This window comes from Tinamus guttatus, unplaced genomic scaffold (genome assembly GCF_059628265.1).
Source record: "Tinamus guttatus ecotype Peru unplaced genomic scaffold, ASM5962826v1 Tinamus_guttatus_pri_ptg000060l, whole genome shotgun sequence".
Taxonomy (NCBI): Eukaryota; Metazoa; Chordata; class Aves; order Tinamiformes; family Tinamidae; genus Tinamus; species Tinamus guttatus.
Window position 1 is genome coordinate 5123496 of NW_028288594.1, and position 19638 is coordinate 5143133.

Sequence of the window (19638 nt, forward strand, 5' to 3'; positions counted from 1 at the left end):
GTCCCCTTGGAGCACCGCGCTGTCCCCGTCCCCTTGGAGCACCGCGCTGTCCCCGTCCCCTCGGGGCACCGCGCTGTCCCCGTCCCACAGAGCTCCCTGGGCCGCTTCACGGTGGCTCCTCTCAGCTCCCTGCCTGGGGCAGGGGCACCTGGGGGTCTCCGCAGCACAAGTGGCACCAGCCTCAGCCCCGGGAAAGGGCCCTGGGCTGCCCCCCGCCCCGGGGAGCCCCGAGCCGCTGCTCACGGCAGCGGGGATGGGGGTGGGGGGTGCCGCGGTGCCCGGGGTTGGGGTCCAGTTTTTATCCTGCCCCCCGGGGGGGCACCCAGCACCTCCCTGCTCTGCAATCGGGGCGGGGGGGGGGGGCAGCCGCAGGGACCCCCCCGTGTTCCCCTGGTTGGGGGTGCGGGTCGCTGCTGGCTGCAGCCCCGGGGGTGGGGGGGGGCAGCCCCCCGAGGTGCCCCCGCTTTTCGGCGGCCGCCAGCGCTGCGGCTCCTCCTTCCAGCCGCGGCCGGGGCAGGGCCCGCCCCAGCGCGCCGGCCATCGCCCTTTTAAGGAAGGGGAAATTCTTCACATAAACAAGCGCGGAGCCGCGGGGCGGGGGGGACCCCCCCGGGGGGGCATCGGGGTCCGGGACCCCCTCGTTCCCCCCCCCGCCGCCCCCGGACGGGCTTGTTCGGGGAGGGGGAGTTTGGGATGGGAGGGGGGGGGTGCTGGGAGCGGGGGGAGCCTTGAAACAGCCAGGGAGCGTCTCGCAAGTGCGGGCCGCGGCGGGGGGCGAAGCGCGGCCCCCCCCCGGCCCGGCCACGGGGCCCCCCCGGCAGCGGCACCGGGGAACGCGGCCGCCCCGGCGGGGCCCGCGCCGCATCCGGCCGCCCGGCGAGGCGGGAAACGGGGCATCCGGGGCGGGAGCCGCGGCGCCGGCGGGGCCCCGCAGCCCCCCGCCCCGCAGCCCCCCGGCCCGCCCGCCCTCCCGCGCCGGGGAGCCCCGTCCCGCTGCTCCGCCCGCGGGCGCTGCGGAAGCCCCGTGTCCCGGCGCGGAGCCGCGCGGGGCCAGGGCCGGGCTGCGCGGAGCCGCCCCGGGCTGGGGACTCCCCCCGGCCCCGGGCACGGGGCGGCACCGGGAGGGCTCGGGGCCCCTTTCGCTGCCTGCGGCCGGGCCGGTCGGCACCGCTGCCCCGAGAGCGCGGCTCGCCCTGCCCTGGGGACCCGTCCCCGGCGGCCCCCAGGGCCTCCCTGGCAGCCGAGCGGGCCATTAGCGCTCCCGCAGGCACTAATTGCCGGGGGTGTCTCTGGGGGTGGCTAATTTACTTAGACCTCAGTGCCGGGACTGGGGACACCCTGCACTGTCCCCCCGCGCCCGCAGGCAGCCCCGGGCCGGGGGTTTGCGCAAACAGAGTGGGGGGCAGCCAGGCTGTTAACTCCTTCCTTGCCAGGCGCCTCTCTGCCCTCAACATCCCCTCAGCCCGAGCTGGTGTCCGGAGGGAGTGAGAGTCATAAGGGACAGAGCCCATCACGGTGACCCTGCTGGGCTTGGTGTATTGATGGAAATGCCAAAACTGAATTTGCTGTGGTGGCCCCGGGCTAGGAACCGGGCTCCATGCGCAATGCAGCACGTCCAGACCTGTGGGGACAAGGAGGGTGGCTGAATGTGGCACCGGGGACACCTGCACCCCCTGGGGCTCCGGCCCCCTCCTCACCATCCCTCGCCTGGTCCCAGCCCTACCAGGTAGGCGATGAAGGCCACGTAGGCAACGAGCAGCAGCCCCAGGGGGATGTAGTAGCCCAGGCTCTGCAGCGTGGGGAGGAAGTCCACCACGAAGTAGATGTTGATGGCACAGACCAGCCCCGTGATGAGGGTCATCAGCACCTTGCCCACACTGAAGGCGCCAGAGCAGGTGTCAGTGTGGAGCAGAGCACCCGTCCCCCCATGCCACCCTGCTCTGCCACCCGTCCAGCAGCCCCAGTGCCCTCCCCGGGGGTCCTTGGGCCAAGAGGATGGTCTCTGTCTTTGGGGCACCCTGCTCTGCCCCTCTCGTGCCCCCAGAACTCACGGGCCATTGGTGAAGTCGTCCATGAGCGGGCGCAGGCTGGTGAAGGTGAGGACGGGCAGGACGGCGAAGGGCAGCTGGGAGGAGAGCGGGGTGAGGGGACACAGCCCCGGCGGTGGCCGTGGGGCAGGCAGCGCCGGGCGCCCCTCACCAGGATGCTCTGCAGCACGTTGAGCAGGTCGTTCATGCCCGTCAGGTGGCTCACGTCCTTGAAGGCCGCGATGAAGACGGTGGGCAGGATGGCGAAGGAGCGGGTGAAGAGCACGCGGGCAAAGCGGGACCAGCGCAGCTGCAGGAAGCCCTGTGCGCCCGAGGGACACCGTGCTGGCAGCCTGGCCCCTGCCTCGGGAAACCCTCCTGTGGGGTCCCATGGGGCACAGCCGCTGCTTGCGCATCCCCAGAGACCCGCGATGTCCTGCCCATGCCAGGGGGACACAGGGAAAGCAGCAGAGCTGGGGGGCCCAGGCCCCCTTGTCCCCCTCCCAGGGCCTGCAGGTGCCTGGCTCTGCTGAGCAGGCCCTTGCAGGATGCAGGAGCCCCGCTAGATGTCAGCTCCTGCTCATTAAGCAAATGAGTTCATTAGTGAAGTGTTGGCAGGGCTGCAGCCACAGGGAGCAGTGAGGCCCATGGCGGGGCAGTGGGATGGGGTGTGGAAATTGCACGGTGGGGTGCAAGGACTGCACAGTGTCCCCGTGCTGGGGACCACCACATCTCTCACCTCCATGACGAACTGCCCCGCGTAGGTCCCGGTCATGGTGGAGCTCTGCCCGCTGCCAGGATGCCCACGGCCCAGATGTACAGAGCCACGGCCCCGAAATAGCAGCCCAGGATGACACCCTGTGGGGGACACGCTGATGGTGGCGGGGACACTGAACTGATCTCCCCACCGCTGGGTGCTGAGATCTGCACTCGGGCTCCCAGTGGGGTAATGGCCCCAGCCTCATCCTCAGGCTGGGGGGGTCGCTGTGAGGGTGCCTATGGGGCTCCAGGGGAACACTATGTCCACAGGATGGTTGCCCACACTTGCTGGCCACGAGGCACAGCCCAGCACCACTCACCCCCTGGTAGATATCCACAGACACCGTCTTGTTGTTGGCGGGGAAGATGCCGGCGTACTGGCTGACGCTGCTGTTGACGCACTTGTCGTGCTGCAAGAGATGGCGGCGCAGGCGAGGTGGCCACGTGGCAGCTCCCTCGCAGCCCTGTCCCGTGGGGACGGGGACAGCCACCCCCTGGCATGGCCAAGGGGCGCTCGCCCTGCCCTTCTCCGGGGCCATGGGGTGCCGGCCGAGCAGGGTGTCCCCAGGGAAGGCGGCCCCGTCCCCAGGGAGCTGGGCAGCGGTCGGTGCTCACCACATCCTCGTTGCGCTGGTGGTAGAAGGCCTCACCAAAGACAGCCATGACGAAGAGGTTGATGAGGAAGGAGACAAAGAGGGCCACGCAGGACTCGATCAGGAAGTACATGTTGGCCTCCCGCACCTCCTCCTTCTTGGAGCGATCGATCGCCCGCGTCTGGGCACAGATGGGCACGGCGGGCTCAGGTGGGTGCCCCTTCTCCGAGCCCTGCAGCCCCCAGGCCCTGGCTCTGTAGCCCTGCTCCCCTCTGTGGGGGGCACCTTGCAGCCGCTTGTATCCCCTGAGACACCCCAGGGTGCTGGTGCCTCTGCGGCAGGGAAGGAGCAGGGACTTGGGGGGGGGGGTGTCCTCTGCCGTCCTCTCACCTTGACCAAGGAGGAGTGCAGGAAGATGTTGTGGGGCATGATGATGGCGCCCACGATGCCCACGGCCTGCAGCAGCTCCTCCCGCCCGCAGCCCGGGCAGTAGGGCAGGAAAATCCCCTTCAGCACCTCTGTCTGCGCCGGCTTCACCACCACGTACTGGGGGCCGGGAGAAGGCGGCACCGTGAGCTGGGTGCTGAGGTCCCCTCCGGAGACTGGTACCATGGGGGTGCCTTGGCTTTGCTACCCTGACCTGGCAGCACAGCTGTCCCGAGCATCCCCTTCCCTTTACCTCATAGCCAAAGGTGAGGGCCATGATGGTGATGAGGAGGCCGAAGAAAGCCTCCAGCTTCCGGAGCCCTGGAAGGGACGAGAGCCGGGGTGGGAGCAGGCAGGGGCACCGGTGAGCGGGAAAGCGGGCGCCTCCGGCACCGCCGCTGCCCCGGCCCGGCCCCCAGCACTCACCATACTTGTCCAGGAAGAGGAAGAAGAGGGTGTCCACGATGGTGATGAGGACCCCACCCCAGAGGGGGATGCTGCGGGGCAGGCACAGCCGCAGCGTCAGCCACGGGGTGGCCTGGGGCCATCAGGGTGGCTGGGGGTTTGGGTCCCTGTGCCCACCCCGTCCCCCAGAACAAGCGGGAGGGGGCAGCTCTGTCACGCTTGGGCCACTCCGGGGCGAGGGCAAGAGCTGGGGCTGGGGACGCGGCAGCCCCTGCGAGGAGCTGGCTGCTGAGTTACCGGCCGGCTGAGAGCAGGCTGAAGGCGATGGCTGTCCCGATGACCTCCTGCATGTCCGAGCCGATGATGGCTATTTCGATCATGAGCCACAGCAGCACCCGGGGCACCTGCAGGGCAGGGGGCCGGGGTGCACCGAGGCCCCCTGTGTCACCGGGACCCCTGTCCCCATTCCCTGGGGTGCAGCAGGCCAGCCCCGAGCAGAGCAGCACCCCAGGGCAGCCAGCAGGCAGAGCCTGCAGTCCCCGTTCCCACATACCCCCACATCCCTGCCCATGGGGGCACCAAGGACTGAGTCCAACATTGCCTGGGGGTGCTGGGGCAGGGGGACAGCGGCAGGGATATGGGATTGCTCCTCCTGCCAACATCTCCTTGCTCATCCCTCCCATCCTCCACCCATAGCGTCCTGCCGCCCACATGGGCCCCAGCCCTGGTCAGGCCCCCCCTTTGCAATCTGATCCTGCCCCCAATGCCCCCCGGCTCGTTTCGCCCATCTGGGCCGTGCGTCCCCGGCTGCAGCGCTGCCCTCACGCCGGCCTTGTCCCTGCAGCTGTGGAGCCCGGGGCAGGCTCTGCTTTGTGGGGGGGAGGCTCTGCTTGGGGGCCAAGGCCCAACGGGGCCGGGGGGGCTGCAGGGACCTGGCACCCGATGCCGGAGGAGGGAGGGAGCAGCTTGGGGTGGGCAGGACCCGACCTGCCCGCGGCTTCCAACGCTTGGACACACTCGCGCGTCCCCAAACCATCCTGGGACTGGGACGCGGCCGCTCTGGGAACCCCCTGACCTGGAGACCCCCCCCCGCAGTGGCAGCAGGGACGTGTGGCTCTGAGCTGGGGGGCACCAGGGAAATCTGGGGAGAGCCTGGAAGTAAAGGGGTTCACACAGCATCTCCCCACAGCCTTGCCCCTATGTCCCTGCCAGGATCCCCCTGTTGTGCCCCCCAGCAGCTCATAGTGCCCCCCAGCACTGCTCACCTTGGGGTAATAGAGGTAGCAAATCTCACCCAGGTCCCTCCCGGTCACGACGCCCAGCCGGATGGCCAGGCGCTGGCACAGCAGCCCCAGGACCGTGGCCCATAGCAGCACCCACAGCAGCTGTGGGGCAGAGGGAGGCAATGGGGGCTCAGGACCGGGCAGGATCTGGCCCTTAGCCCATCCTCCCCAGCAGGACCAGGGCTGGCGTCTGCCTGGGGATGGGGAAGGGGCTCTGCCCCCCACAGGAGCCCACATGGAAGGTGCCCAGCACAGGGCAGAGCCACTCAGGGTGTCCCGCCCCCCCAGCTGCCACCCCATGCCCAAGAGCTGACCCGGCCCTTCCCGCGCGTCCCGCGCCCCGGGCGAGGGAAAGGCCGCGGCATCCGGGCGGGCGCGCGGCCGTTGCAGCGGGAGCTGTTACAAAACCCTCGGCCGCTTCCTGCCCCGCGGGGCTGCCCGGCCCGGGGCTCACCTTGAACCCGGCCACGGCCCCGCACTGCAGGTCCGACTCCACGTTGCCCGGGTCCAGGTACGCGATGCTCATGAGGAAGCCGGGACCCGTGAAAGCCCAGAGCTTCCTAAAGCTGAAGCCGGGCTGGGAGAAGGCAGCAGGTCAGAGCAGGGTGCGGGAGAAGCCCCTCCTCTGGCTGCTCCCATCCCAGACCAGCAGCTCCCCAGCTGCTCCTCACTCTGCGCTGGACAGTCCCAGGGCCATTTCTCCCCCTGTTTTGGGGCTCTGACCATGCAGGGAGGGAAACACTGATCCCCAGCCTCTGTTCATCAGTGCTGGGGGCTCCAAGACCCCGAGCTAGCCTGGGAAGAGGACAGGTATAAACTGGGCACGGTCTAGGAGGGGGCACCGCACTCCTGGGGAGCCCTGGGCCGCTGCGCACCCTGAACGGTGCCTGCAGCCCTGCGCAATCCTGCTGCCCACCCTGCTTGCACAAGCACTCCAGCAGGGGAACCTCCATCCCTTCCTCTTCTCCCTTCCGCCCGCAGGGAACGGCCGGGGCTGGGGCTGCCCCGCGGGAGCCTGGCCAGGCTGCCCCGCTCCGGTGCCTGATCCAGGCTGTGCTGAGAAGCCCCAGTGTCCCGGGCACATCACCCCCATCCCAGGCTCCACAATCCCGTGTGGTGCCATCCCTTGCCATCTCTGCCCGCTCCGCGCAGGTGGTGCTGGGGGCAGCCCTTACCCTGCTGCCTTTGGGGATGCTGATGAGCTCGTTCAGGTAGGTCTGATCCTGGGTGCTGGGGCGCTGTGAGGCCATGGGGCAGCTGCTGGGGCCCTTCTGGCCGCGGTTCAGGGTGCCGGTGAGGCCTGGGCGGGAGGAAGAGGAGGACGGGACGTGGCAGCTGCTGGGGGACGAGGACACCGGCGGGTCCCTCTCAGCGGGGAGCACTCTGGTCCCAGCTGGGCTCTGCAGATGGGACCCAGCTTTGCTCCCAGCCCTCCTGCCCCTGCTCTGCAGCTGAGCCCCCAGCTGGGGGGCTTGGCCCAAGGCGGGGGGGACACACATTTCTCTGGGGGAAACATGAGGCTGGCTGTGCTTGGGGCTGGATGTCACTTGCAGTTTGAATGACCCTAAAAAGCCCTGGTCCCACCCCAGTCTTCCCCAGTCTAAGAGCACCCAGGTGTGTTTATGGGCAGGGGGGACAAAATGGGGCCCTGCTCTGGACTCCTGGCAAGCAGTGGGAAGCGGCGGCGGGGGGGAATCTATCTGTCCCCAGGGTCTGTCCCCAGTCCCCCTAGTCCCCTGCTCCATCCCAGGACCAGGCAGGGAATCAGTGAATCACCGTAGGGCTTGTGGGAAGAGAGGGAGAGCAAACAGCAGGGCTCACCCCAGGAATCTGGGCTGGGGGACACAGGATACAGCTTGGGGTCCAGGGGAAGCTGGCTTTGAACCTGACCCAAAGCAGAAGGAGCCCAAGTGTCCTAGGGAAGTGGAACTGAGTGGGAGGGAAAAAATGTGAGTTTCCCACAGACTGGGAAGGAGCAGAGCCAGGCATCCCAGGGGGAGAGGAAGAAGGGCTCATCAGGGGCCAGGGCCCAGGTGTCCAGGAGGAGGGGAGGAAAGAGGAGAGGGACTCACCTGGCTCCAGCATCGCCATGGCTGGACCTGATCCGGATGTGGTGCTGGGGCTCCCCAACCCTGGCACTGAGCTCTAGGACCGGCCTGTCTTAAAGGTCCCCTCCTGGCTCCCCCGCCTCCCAAGAAGGAGAAGGAGGAGGAGGAGGAGGAGGAAGTGCTTCTTCCCCACCCTCCGACCTGCGCGCTGGGAGCGAAGGCTCCCTGCAGGGGGTGGGTGACACGAGCGCGCGCAGCCTCAGCCCCCGCACCCCACGCTGTGCATGGAGCAGGGCAGCCCGGCACCTTCGCGGGACTGCGAGCATCTCCCCTGCTGCACGCACGGGTGCCAACACGAGGGCCCCGCGCCGCTGCCGGCAGCCCGGAGCGCACCCCGGGTGCGGGAGCCTGTCCGCTTGTGCCCCCCTCACGTGCTCCTTGCACAGGGCAGCCGGGGGACAGGGACAGGCGTCTCCACGGCCCCGAGTGCCCGCGGGCGCCGCGGCGGTGGGGGAAAGGTTGGGAGCGAGGAGGAAGCAGGCGTGGGTTGCACAAGCTCGGGAGCAAAGCGCGCGCTCAGCTGGGGGGTGGCGCTGGGCACGGCGGGACCCGGCGCTCGCGGCTCCCGTGACCAGCGCGACCCTTGTCCCGGAGGAGGGGGCTCCATCCTGCTCTGGATGAGGCTGCGCCCCGGCCATGGGGCACCCCCTGCGGCTGCCGGCAGGACCTGGCTCCCTTCTGGGGGCACAGCCGGGTTCACCCGCGGGCGCCCGGGTTGTGTCCAGCTGTGCGGGAAATCTCGCTGTCAAGAACTGAATGCCCAAAAAGGAGGCAGAGGGGTCCTAACACTGCCTTTGAATAAAGTGAGACTCCACCTGGCATATCCCTGTGGGGTCTCTCGGATTGCTGGAGGACACAGCCCCCTTTTATCCCCATTTCCCGACCCAGGGATGCCCTCTCCTTTCCCCCATTGGCCAAGGTACTGGTAAATTACAGCCTCCCCGGCCTGCCTACAGCAAGCTCCCTGCCTCCTTCCTCCTGTTCTCACCTGGGCTCGCCTGACTCCTTTGCCCCCTCGCCAAAGAAGGGGAGCAATTTCCTTCTTGGCATGTGCTCTTTTGTCCCCTCATTCACGGCTCCTCTCAGTGTCCCCGGCTTTGTCCTTCTCATCAGCAAAGAATGTGGGGGAATTCTCTAATTTGTAAAGGCACCCAGCTCCATATGCTGTTTTGTCCCACTCACTCATGGTTCTGCTCAGTCTCCCCCTGTTTATACTCCTTCTTCCCGCTCATCAGCCAAAGAATATGGGGGAACTCCCTTATTTATAAAGACACAAACTTGTGTGTTCCGCTCACAGCTGCTCCTCTGTCCCCCTGCCAGCCCCACAGAGCTTGGGAGCTCTGTCCCTGGGCACCTGGCGCACAGTCCCCCGCTGTTTCCCAAAGCAGCAGAGGCCGGTGCATGGGACCCGCTGACTCCTTTATTTCCCCGGGGCACCGGGGGTGTCGGAGGCCGCGGCAAAGCGGGCGCCGGGGGGGCGTCGGCGAGCAAAGGGGGCGAAGAATTCGGCGGCGAAGGCGACGGGGTCGGGGGGCTGCCGCAGCAGCAGCGCCTGCAGGAAGTCGGCCAGCAGCGCGCGCAGCTCGGGGTGCCGCCGCACGAAGGTGGCGTGGGCCGCCTGCAGCTCCTCCTGCGGCGCCGCGGGGCACGGTGGGCACCGCCGGCCGCCCCGGCCCGCCCCGGCTCCCTTCGCAGCCCGGCGGAGCCGCCCGCCCCCCTTGCCCCGGTGCCGTGGGGAGGCCGCACTGGGCTCGGCCCCAAGGCCCCCTGTGCCCCACGTCTCCCCAGCTCCCGCTCACCTTCCTATCCAGGAAGAATGAGAAGAGCTGGGCGTCCTCCTCCCACACCAGGGGCTGTTTTGGGAACTCGGGCTGGGGCTCGGCCTCGTCTGGGGGCAGCAAGGCAAGGCAGGGCCCCCCTCAGTTGGGGATGCGGGGCCCGGCACCCCCCCCACCGCTGCCCCATACCTGTCTCGATGAGGACGGGCATGCGTGGGAGCAGCACCACCAGCGGGCAGCCCACCTGCACCCGCCGCGCCAGGTGCCTGCGGAGCGGGAGCGACACGGCCACCCTCGTCACGGTGCCCTCCTCGTGCCAGCCTGCGCACGGGCAGGGCAGGGGGCTTCCTCCCGTCCCCCAGGGCGGGCTACCCCCAAAGCATCCCCCTAACTCGTCCTCGTGCCCGTGCCCATACCCGTCCTGCAGGAAGCTGAGGTGCCAGGCCACGGGGACGCCGGCGCCGGGGTGCAGGACCCGCTCCACCACGAACACCTCCTGCTCCTGCGAGCCCAGCAGCTGCCGCTGGATGCCCAGGGATTGCTGCGGGACGAGCCCGGCTCACCCCGGCTCCGGGCGCCGCTCAGCCCCGGCCGCCCCCCGCTCTGCCCCCCGCTCTGCCCCCCGTGCAGCTCACGTAGCTGGAGGTGCAGAGGCGGCTGTCGGCGTCGAAGGTGGGGAAGGCGAGGCCGGGGGGCACGGCGTGCCGGAGCGCCAGCACCCGCAGCAGCAGCAGGGCGGCCCCCTCGGCCAGCACCCCGCGCAGCCGGGCCGCGCTGTGGCGGGAGCGCTCCGACAGGCTCTCCGCCTGCGGGAGACACCGCGTCGCGGCACCGCGGGGCACGCGCGCCCTGCCCGGGTGCCTTCCAGGGCCTCCTGCACGGGAGGGACCCCAGCCAGCCTCACCTGCCCTTCCTGGAGGGTCCTGCTGACCACCAGCTCCTGCCCCTGCCGCACCATGTGGATCCTCTTCTCTATGGGGTGTGCTCTGAACTGGGGAGCAGGGGACAGTGTCAGGGCGGCGGGACAGAGCCAGGGCACCTGCTCTCTGAGGCGACATCCCCTCTCACCTCAACATCCCCTTCGGTCTCGGGCAGGGTAGCAGGGAGCATCCCCCTTGGTACCATCCTTGTCCCGCTCCTGTGACCCCCCTGGGCACCATGGCCAGGTGCATGTGGGAAATCCCCCTCCCAAGTGCTGCCTGGGCTCCTGGCATGTGGGCCGGGGGGACGGCCGTGTCCCCAGCCTGCCCTCACACAGGGCACAGCGTCCCCCCAGGCACCCCCAGAGCAGACCCAGGACAGGGGTTGTGGATGGGACAAACAGAACCTCCCGCTGCCTTCCCAAGCCGCCTACCTCCATGCGCTCCTCCAGCTCCTGCTCCAGGGTCTCCAGCTGCATGGACACATAGGCTGGCAGCACAGAGCCATGGTCAGCCCATGCCCCCTCGGCACCCTGAAATTTCCACGGGCCCGTGTCCCCCCTCACCTCGGAGCGCGGTGGCGCAGGGCACGCCGTGCACGGTGCCGCGGGAGCCGGCGCGCACCAGCAGGCAGCCGCGCTCGGGCTCGCCGTGCGGCGCGTACGGGGCCCGGCTCGCAGCGACCCACAGCTCGCCCGCGGCCCCGCCGCCCGCCGCCGGCAGCCGCTCCGCGAACAGGCACCGCTCCAGCTCCGCCGGCTCTGGGGCACACGGGAGGAGTGCCGGGGAGTCGCGACGGGGCCGGCTGCAACCCCGGCGCCCCGCTCCCCCCGCCAGCTCCACTGCTGCCCTTGGCCACGCTGGGCTGGGCAGACACGGAGGCAGCTCCAAAACACAACCCAAAAGGGATCTGCCCCCCACAACGTCCCCCAGGGGGTCCCAGGGACCAGGAGCGCCATCTCTGCTGCTGTTGTGGGGCACGGGCTCCTCCTGGCATGCGTGGCACCCTCCCTGCACCGGGACCCCAGTGTGCGGCACGGTGCCACCAAGGTGGCGCAGGGGCAGGAGGAACCGGGAGGGCAAGAAGCTGTGGGGCATGGGGGAGTTGTGGGGAGCATGGGGTGCTGTGGGGGGCATTGAGGCTCTGTGGGGCATGGGGGAGATGTGAGGCATGGAGGCGCTATGGGGCACAAGGGGGATGTGGGGCACGGGGGAGTTGTGGGGAGCATGGAGGCACTGTGGGGCATGGAGGCGCTGTGGGGCACGGGGGGATGTGGGGCACGGGGGGATGTGGGGCATGGGGGAGCTGTAGGGCACAGAGGCGCTGTGGGGCACGGGGGGATGTGGGGCACGGGGGAGCCGTGGGGCACAGAGGCGCTGTGGGGCACAGGGGGATGTGGGGCACGGGGGGATGTGGGGCACGGGGGAGCCGTGGGGCACAGAGGCGCTGTGGGGCACGGGGGGATGTGGGGCACGGGGGAGCTGTGGGGCACAGAGGCGCTGTGGGGCACGGGGGGATGTGGGGCATGGGGAGCCGTGGGGCACAGAGGCGTTGTGGGGCACGGGGGGATGTGGGGCACGGGGGGATGTGGGGCACGGGGGAGCCGTGGGGCACGGGGGCATGTGGGGCACGGGGAGCCGTGCGGGCGCCGGGGACGCACCGACGAGGCTCAGGAAGCGGGCGGCTCCCTCCATGCAGGCCAGGACGGCCTGCCGGGGCGTGCGGGGCTGCTCCATGGCGCCCTGGGGGCTCCTGCTGTTGGCACTGAGCTTCGCGGGGGGAGTGACCCCCAGGTCGGCTCCCCCTGCCCCCCACGGCCCCCGCCGGGTGCCCCCAGCCGCAGTCGCCAGTGTCGCCCCCTCCCGACCCGTGGAGCGCGGACCTAACCCGGCAGCCACCGCCGCCCCCGGGTGTCACGGACCCGCCCCCGGGCGGACCCCGGACCTTCCTCCACGCGCCCCTTCCTGCCCTGGGGACCCCCGGAGCCGCCCCGGGGCCCGGCCGGTCCCGGGTCCCCCCGCGCCCCCCGGAGCGGCCCCGGCCCCCCCGCGCTCACCGGCCCGGAGCATCCAGCGTCTCCACGCGACGGCCGGACCCGCCTCTTAAAGGGGCCGCACACGCGGGGCGGGGGCACGAGGCGGGGACGTGGGGCGGGGGGGTCCCGCACCCCCGGGAAGATGAGTGCGACATCACGGGGGGGGGGGCAGAGAGGCCCCCCCGGCTGCTGCCGTCCCCTTGCAGCCCCCCACATCAGGCTGCAGGACCCCCCTGCTCGGGGCTGCCTTGTGCCTGCGGGGGCAGCCCCACGGGAGCCGCCAGCACCGGGAAGGCCGCGGAGCTACAAACCACATCCAGGCTTTATTGGGGTCGGGGTGGATGTCCCCCGCGCGCACACCCAGCGCCGCAGCCCCACGCTGCGCGCTGCCCCCGCGCGATGCTCTCCCTCCTGCCAGGCCAGGCTCTGGGTCCCGTCCCAGGGTGCGCGTGTGGGGGGGCCCAGCCCAGGGTGAGGGAGACACGGGGCCCTAAGGAAGAGCTGCCTACGTGGAGGTAAAATTGGGGCATCTGGGCATCCCTCCAGGACACACACAGCGCTGGGAGCCCTCAAGGAAGGTGGAGATGTTCCTGAGTGCTGGGGGGTGTTGGGGACTCCCAGAAAACCCGGGGTGGGAGCAGCAGAGGAAAAGCCCTTGGTGCTCCAGCCCCAGCGTTGGTTGGAGGTTACAGACCCCTGGAAAAGTGGGGGAGACAAGTGCTTCCGAATGGCACCTGTGGAGTCCCAGGTGCTGGGAGCAAAGGCAGGACCGGGCCCTGCCTCAGCCAAGGGCATTCACAGCAAAACACTCAGAGGGGCCTGGGGGGCCGAGCAGCACGGGGGTCCCCCAGCCGGAGGGCTGCTAGGTGGCTTTGTAGAGGTCCTTGCGCCTGCGCACCTCCTTGAGGACGCGCGCGCGGAAGGCGTCGCGGGACTCGCCGCTGCTCCGCGCCAGCCCCAGCGCCTCGTGCAGCTCCCGGCGGTGCGTGCGCAGGAACGGGTTGTAGCTCTGCTCCTCGCCGAGGGTGGAGGGGCACTGCGGGGGACACCGGGGCTCAGCACGGCACCGGGCACCGGGAGCACCCCCGGGCCCGGCGGGCCTCACCGTGCTCCTCATGTCCTGGCGCCGCTGCGTGGCCCAGTGCAGCTTGTGCTCCAGCGCGGCGTTGTCGGGCTCCAGGAGGCGGGCGAAGCTGAGGCACTCCAGCGCGTACTCGTGGCCTGCACCACGGGCCATCAGCGCCACGGGAAGCCCGGGTGGGCGCCCTTCGTGGCCAGGGCATTCAGGCATGGGCAAGGGAAGGGACCCGATGTCCCAGGGACGCTCACCCGGCCACAGCAGCGTGTCCTCTCCCAGGCCCACGGCCGCGTCCAGGGAGGCGAGCATGGTCTCCGGGGAGCCCTCGAAGAGCCTGCCTGGACCCACACGCGTCCGCCTGTCACTGGGGGTGGGAATTGGGGTCCCCTCCGTGGGCCCGCAGCCTGCACCCCCCAAACCGGCTGCCAAGCATGCCGAAGGGAGGACCAATTCACCCAGCTCAGGGCACCCCAAATGCAGGTCCTGCCCCATAGCGGGGGCACGACGCTCCCCACGCCGGGCTCAGCCCCGCTCCCTGCAGGTGCCCGGCAGCCCCCCACGCCTCCCTGGCGCTCACCGCAGCCGGCGAGGAAGAGCAGGTCTCCGGAGAAGAGGCAGGGCGGCCCGCCGAAGGGCGCCGCGTCCAGCACGTACGCCACGTGGCCCACGGTGTGGCCCGGCGTGGCGAGCGCCTCGAAGCGCAGGCAGCCCACGCTCAGCCTCTCCTTGTGCGCGAGCGGGCTGCGCGGCCGAGGGGACACGTCAGGGCAGCCCCCCGGCCCGCGGCACCCGCACAACCGCCCCAGCCCTGCGAGCACACCGCTGTCACGAGCATGCCGGGCCTCTGCCCGCGGAGGGGGCCTGGCGGCCCGGCCTTACTTGGTGAGCTCCGGAACGGCGTCCAGGGCGCTGCCGTACACCTTGCAGGAACCGTGCTGCTGGCGCAGCGCCGCGTTGCCCCCGCTGTGGTCCCTGCGGGCAGAGAAGTCAGCACCCCCAGGCGTCTCCCCCCACGTTGGGGGATCACTGCCCTCAACAACCCCCCGCTACAAACGGAGAGCCCCGGGAACAGGGGAGCTCACATCTCCGCCTCCCAGGAACCAGGCTCTGCTCCGGGGCACCACGGCCTCCTCCTGCAGTGCTGTTGTGCCCATCCTGATGTGCCCCCCTGGACCTCCAGCATTAACCCATGGCAGACGCCAGCCCCCCAGGGCCCCTGCTTGCCCCTTACCAGTGTTTGTGGGTGCAGAGGATGGCCTCCAGCAGCACCCCCTCTTCTTCAATGACAGCCTGCAGGGAGAGGTGGGGGGCAGGGACACATGGTGTGTGTGGGGTCTATGACAGGTTCTCAGCACTCATCTGATCCCAAATCCCCACTCTGGACCGGCCCAGCACCCCCAGGCCAATTCCCAGCAGTGCCAGATGCAGCAGATCTGCAGCCCCCCACCCCAAGATCCTTCCTGTCCTTGCCCCAGCCCAAGGTTGCCCCACCGAGAGCTACAGATTAGGGACACATTTGCCTCCTGCCTCCCAAAAGCAGATTCCCCTGACTGAAGAGGCAAAGACTGTGGCAAATGACAAGACAGGGATGCGCCCACAGGGATCAGCCATATAGCCCCCTCCATCTCCCCAACTTCTGTCTGTCCATTGGGGGTCCCATGGGAGCAGCTGGATCTCCCCGTCCCTGCGGAGAGGCCTCTCCCATCCCCCCAGCCCCCTGGCCAATACCACGTTCCTCCCAAGGGGCAGACGATGGATTCAGCCTGGGGAACCCCTTCCAGGACTCTGCGGGTCTCACCTGCACAGCCAGCGGGTCAGAAGGGTCGATGACAGCCGCTCGCCCAGAGCTTGTGTCGATGACCAGGTAGCTGTAGTTGTTGGAGAGCACGGGGATGGGCAGGATTTTCACCGCTGGGGGATGGACAGACAGAAAAACATCAGGACACAAGGTCTCTGCAGCCCTCCAGGCTGGAGGGACAAAGCCAGCTACCCCATCCCCAAATTAAACCAAACAAACTCTGGGCAATTTGGGCACGGCACCTCCCTACCCCAAACCCGACTCACCACCGAAGGCCACGGGCTGGGGGATGGAGTGGCCGTGCGGGTACCGCTCGCGGGCCTTCTTCACCTGCCGCTTGTAGAACAGGTAGCCGAGGCGGGTGCGGGAGTACAGGCTGTACCTGGGGACGGCGGCAGGGTGAGCCCAGCGGACACGGCCCCCTGCACTCAGGGAGACGCATCCTTGTTCCCGACCCTGGTGGGGGACGGGGGTGAGGACCCCACCATGGGGCCACTGTCACCGTGAGGGTGATGCCCCGAGCACGGTGCTAGCGGCAGAGCAGGGCCAGGACGGCCGGGATCCACGCGAGGTTCTGGCTGCCAGACCCGCGTTATCGGGAGCAGCAGGCGTGCGGGGGGGTCTTATCAGGATCGTGGCACTGGGGCTACCAGCAGCAGGGTGTTGTGCACGCAATAGCACGCCCAGCCACAGCCTCCTTGCATTAACCCAACTCCTGCAGCTCCCGCCAGGAGCCCGGGCGTCCGAGCCAGCTCCCCAAAGTCGCACGGGCGGGTTGTCACACATGTCCTTAGCACATGGAGACACGTGCGCGCCATGCGGCCACCCTGCCTGGGAAGGGGGCTGCTCTCAGGCCTGGGGCATTGCTGGGGGGCGCGGGGGTCTCTTTCCCATAGACCAGGGCCTGAAGGCTGTTTCTCCAGTCTCTCCCCACCACCTGCTCCGGATCTGCACGAGGACAGATTTGGATCCCCAGGCAGGTTCCCTCTCCCCCGGCTCAGGCCTGCTGTGGGCAGGTGTCCCGGGAAGATCCATACACCAGCCCCAGGCTGCTCCCGGCAGCCCGGCCTGAGGATGTCGCTACCGGCTGTGCTGCCCCCCTCCCCGTGTTGGGCATCCTCTGTCCTTCTGCCTATGGCAGGACACACGGCACCCTGGTGTCAGCGGAAAAGCAGGTCGGTGCCCCACGGTGAGGGGAAGAACCGATCCAAAGACAACAGCAAAGAGGATCCCAGCCTCCTTCCTGCTGCATCGGGGGCCAGATGGCTCCACTGCCGCCCCCAAAGCAAGGCGGTGCTCACCTCCAGGGAGGGTTTGAGCCCCGGGGCTCTGCCCGCACCAGCGGCCCCAAAGGCGGCACTCGCTGTGGCTTGTGGCAGCGGAGCATCCCCGGCTGGGTTGGCTCCCACGTGGGAGGCCCATGCCCAAGGCTGGCCCTGCGCCAAGAGACTCTGCCTCTGTGTGCAACAGCCACTGGGTCTGGGAGAAGGGGGAAGTGCCTTGTGCTTCCCAGGCCTTTGTGGAGCAACAGAGGGCACAGAAAGCAGAAGGGGCTGAAGGAAGGGGAAGCGAGACGCATGCTGGAGGCTCGTCCCGCATGGAGTGCGGACACGTGCTGCCCACCCCACTTTACACAGCAACATTTCGGGACTCAGCAGGCAGATGGGGACAGGGGTGATGTACCAGGACGTACCAGCCAACGCCATGAAGGACATGCAAAGACCTTGGCCACTTCGGGCTTTCTCTCTGCCCGCCCCCCCAAGATCTCCTTGAATCATTAAATGATTCATGTGGCCCTGGTATGTACACGCAGAGAAAGTAGGAGCAGGAGACTAAAACCACAAGGCTGGATCAGCTCTGCTGGCCTCAGGGTCATTTCCGTCCCCGCTGCCCTGTCCAGGGCTGTGACAGCGCACGTATTCCCTCCAACCTGATGCTTGCCCTGACTAGCAGCAGTGGGTGCATGGCCAGCTCAGGTGTCCTGTGCTGTTTCCTCTCCACTCAGGACCCCAAAAGCCCCTGGCCCAGGCAGCAACTGCTCCTTGGAAGAAAAACATCTCCAGAGATGTGCAAAATCCTCTCCTCATCTGCCTTGCTTCCAGCACAGAGGGTCCAAAGGAGGAATCTCTGCCTCCCCTCGCAGCTTGGTGCCAGGCGCACCGGGAGGCTGCGGGAGGGACGTGCCAGGAGCCAGATGTGCTCTGCCTCTGAGGGACGCACGATCCCGACGCCGGGCTGTGGTGGCTCGCGGGGCTTTCAGCAAACATGGGATCCTGCCAGCAAGCAGCAATCTGGCACCGCCTGTGCCGTGCTACAAAGGGATTGGCACTGGCAGCCCATGCCCAGAGGGGCCACGTCCAGAGAGGCACGAGAGGAGAGGCTGGGGCACAAGTGGTGGGTTAATAATTACACCCCAACAACAGGCTCGGTCGACGTTCGCCAAGAGTGAAAAGTCCAAAACCCTCTGCAGCAAAACAAGCGGCTCAGGGCGCCTGCCGGGACACCAGAGGCCCCGGCTGCTTCCCAGCCCGGCCGCAGCCTCCCAGCGTGACCCGGGCAGCGCGGCCGGCCCGGCAGCGAGCGCTCACAAGGGCTCCCTTTGTCCGCCGGGGGCGGCTCACGCAGCCCCAGGCCCCGTCTCCTGACGCAGGACGGTACAGGAGGAGGCAGCCGCGCTCCCGTGGGCAGCCGCGTGCAATTCCTCCCTGGGTGGCTCCTGGCCGGCGCTGCACAAACAGAGGAAGATTTGCTGTTCCTCCAATTATTGGAGGCAGAACAAAGGAGAGGAGCTGGCGGGTGCAGCAGTGACTTCAGCTTCCCTGCTCCCTGTGGACGACTCAGGCACCGGTTCCGAGCCCAGACCCTGCTGGTACCGGGTGCCCGACCCGGCACATGGGGGTGCTGCCCACTGGGATGCAGGCAGGGACACGTGACGAACCTGCAGGCCGGCAGACGGGTTCAGCTGGCCCCACTGCACCGGCAGACCTCCTCCCCAGGCTCTTCCCAAAAATCCTGCGGAGCTGCGGGGGATGCACCGGGGAAGAGGATGCTCGGACCACCTTGCAGCTGTGCTGGGCCACAGCCAAGGCTCTCAGGGAGTGGGGGAGAGACAGGAAAGTCCTTCTTCCCTCTAGGAGGCAAGATCCTCTTTAGCAGGAGCCAATGTGAGACACAAAGACCTTAAAGCTCTAGCAGAGCAGCTGAGATGCCACCACTTTGCCTTAAGGAGGAGCCCAACAGCTCCCCAGAGCCCAGAGAAGAGACCACATGAGGAGCGGAGCCGGCTGGAGACACCTCCCAGGGCTGCAGGGCCTGGGCCAGGGGAGCCCCGGGAGAGCAGCTTTGCAGCAGCCATCCTGGGGCAGGGGAGGCACCTGAACCACCCCGGCTGCCTCTCCCACCCCATTGCTTTCTGCACATGGAGGACAAGCTCACGAGAAACTTGCCACAGCTCCACACACGAGCCTGCATCGTGCAGAAGGACCTGCTCCTCCACCGGCTCTTCAGCACCCGCTGACCTGGCCCCAGCGCCCGGCTGTCAGAGCAGTGCCCCCTCCACCATGGCGCCACCCCAGACATCACCCGAGCCCCCTTCCCCGGGTTCTCCCCCCGGCCCTCCGCCGTTCCACGCAGAGCCGCTTCACTCTATCCCTCTGTCCCACGAGATCCCTTGCACCAGGGGGTGATCCCTGCTGCCAGCGCCATGCACACCTGCACACAGGCGCGCTGCCACCTGTCCCACGGAGCCGCACGCGGCGGCGGGCGCCAGGGGCTGTGGCAGAGCCAAGAGCTGCAGGTGGCGATCCCGGCCACGGGGACGGCCACGTCCCGCGGACGACGCTGCACGGCGGAGGGGGCCGACCCACGGGAGCGGGGCGGGCGCGCGCCGCCCCCGAGCCGCGCGGCGGCCACTCACCCCACGCGGAAGAGCAGCGGCGCGGCGAGGGCCATGAGCGCGGCGGCGGCGCGGCGGAGCGGCGGGCAGCGCAGCGCCCCGGCGGCGCCCAGCGCGCGGGCACCGACCGCCCGCAGCGCCGCCCGCCAGCGCGGCCCCGCCATGCCCGGCCGCGCCCGCCCCCCGCGCCGCCGGACACGCCCCCGGACACGCCCCCTCCAGCGCCGCGCCACGGCGCCCGCCAATAGGGAGCGGCGCCAGGCTCCGGCCACGCCCCCCCGCGCCGCGCGCTCCGGCGCCGCCTGGTGGACACGTGGCCCGCGCTGTTTGGGGGAGGGAGAGGGTCCCCCGCCTACGTCATCGCCGGGAAGAAGGGGATTCCCCCCTCCCCCCCCCGCCAGAGCACGTCACGGCGGGGGGAGCGGGGTCACCTGCGGTCACTGCAGGAAGGGGGGGCTCCCAGCCCGCTCACCTCACGGGAGGGGGGTCCCCTGCGCTGACATCACCCTGGGACAGGGAGGTGCCCAAGGGC

General features: G+C 69.1%; 2 protein-coding genes across 2 annotated transcripts; both read right to left on the reverse strand.

The window, feature by feature from the left end:
- Positions 1-1510: 1510 nt before the first annotated feature.
- LOC104568442 (natural resistance-associated macrophage protein 1) lies at positions 1511-12037 on the reverse strand. The gene is given in 22 exon segments (XM_088519411.1): positions 1511-1621; positions 1724-1877; positions 2052-2125; positions 2200-2349; positions 2767-2819; positions 2822-2885; positions 3107-3196; positions 3402-3560; positions 3770-3964; positions 3966-4126; positions 4232-4302; positions 4508-4614; positions 5476-5595; positions 5948-6070; positions 6669-6793; positions 9401-9645; positions 9796-9920; positions 10015-10185; positions 10284-10370; positions 10734-10789; positions 10866-11060; positions 11961-12037. Coding segments are annotated over 22 exon segments (2712 nt in total). The 5' UTR covers position 12037.
- A 1160-nt stretch (positions 12038-13197) lies between these two features.
- LOC104568479 (PNKD metallo-beta-lactamase domain containing) lies at positions 13198-19270 on the reverse strand. Its single transcript, XM_088519535.1, has 9 exons — positions 19128-19270; positions 15478-15593; positions 15212-15324; positions 14645-14703; positions 14293-14385; positions 13991-14154; positions 13665-13751; positions 13441-13556; positions 13198-13371 (listed from the first exon to the last, which is right to left on the reverse strand). Exons 1-9 carry the CDS (start codon positions 19268-19270, stop codon positions 13198-13200), a joined length of 1065 nt encoding a protein of 354 aa, XP_088375661.1.
- Between the last annotated feature and the right edge of the window lie 368 nt (positions 19271-19638).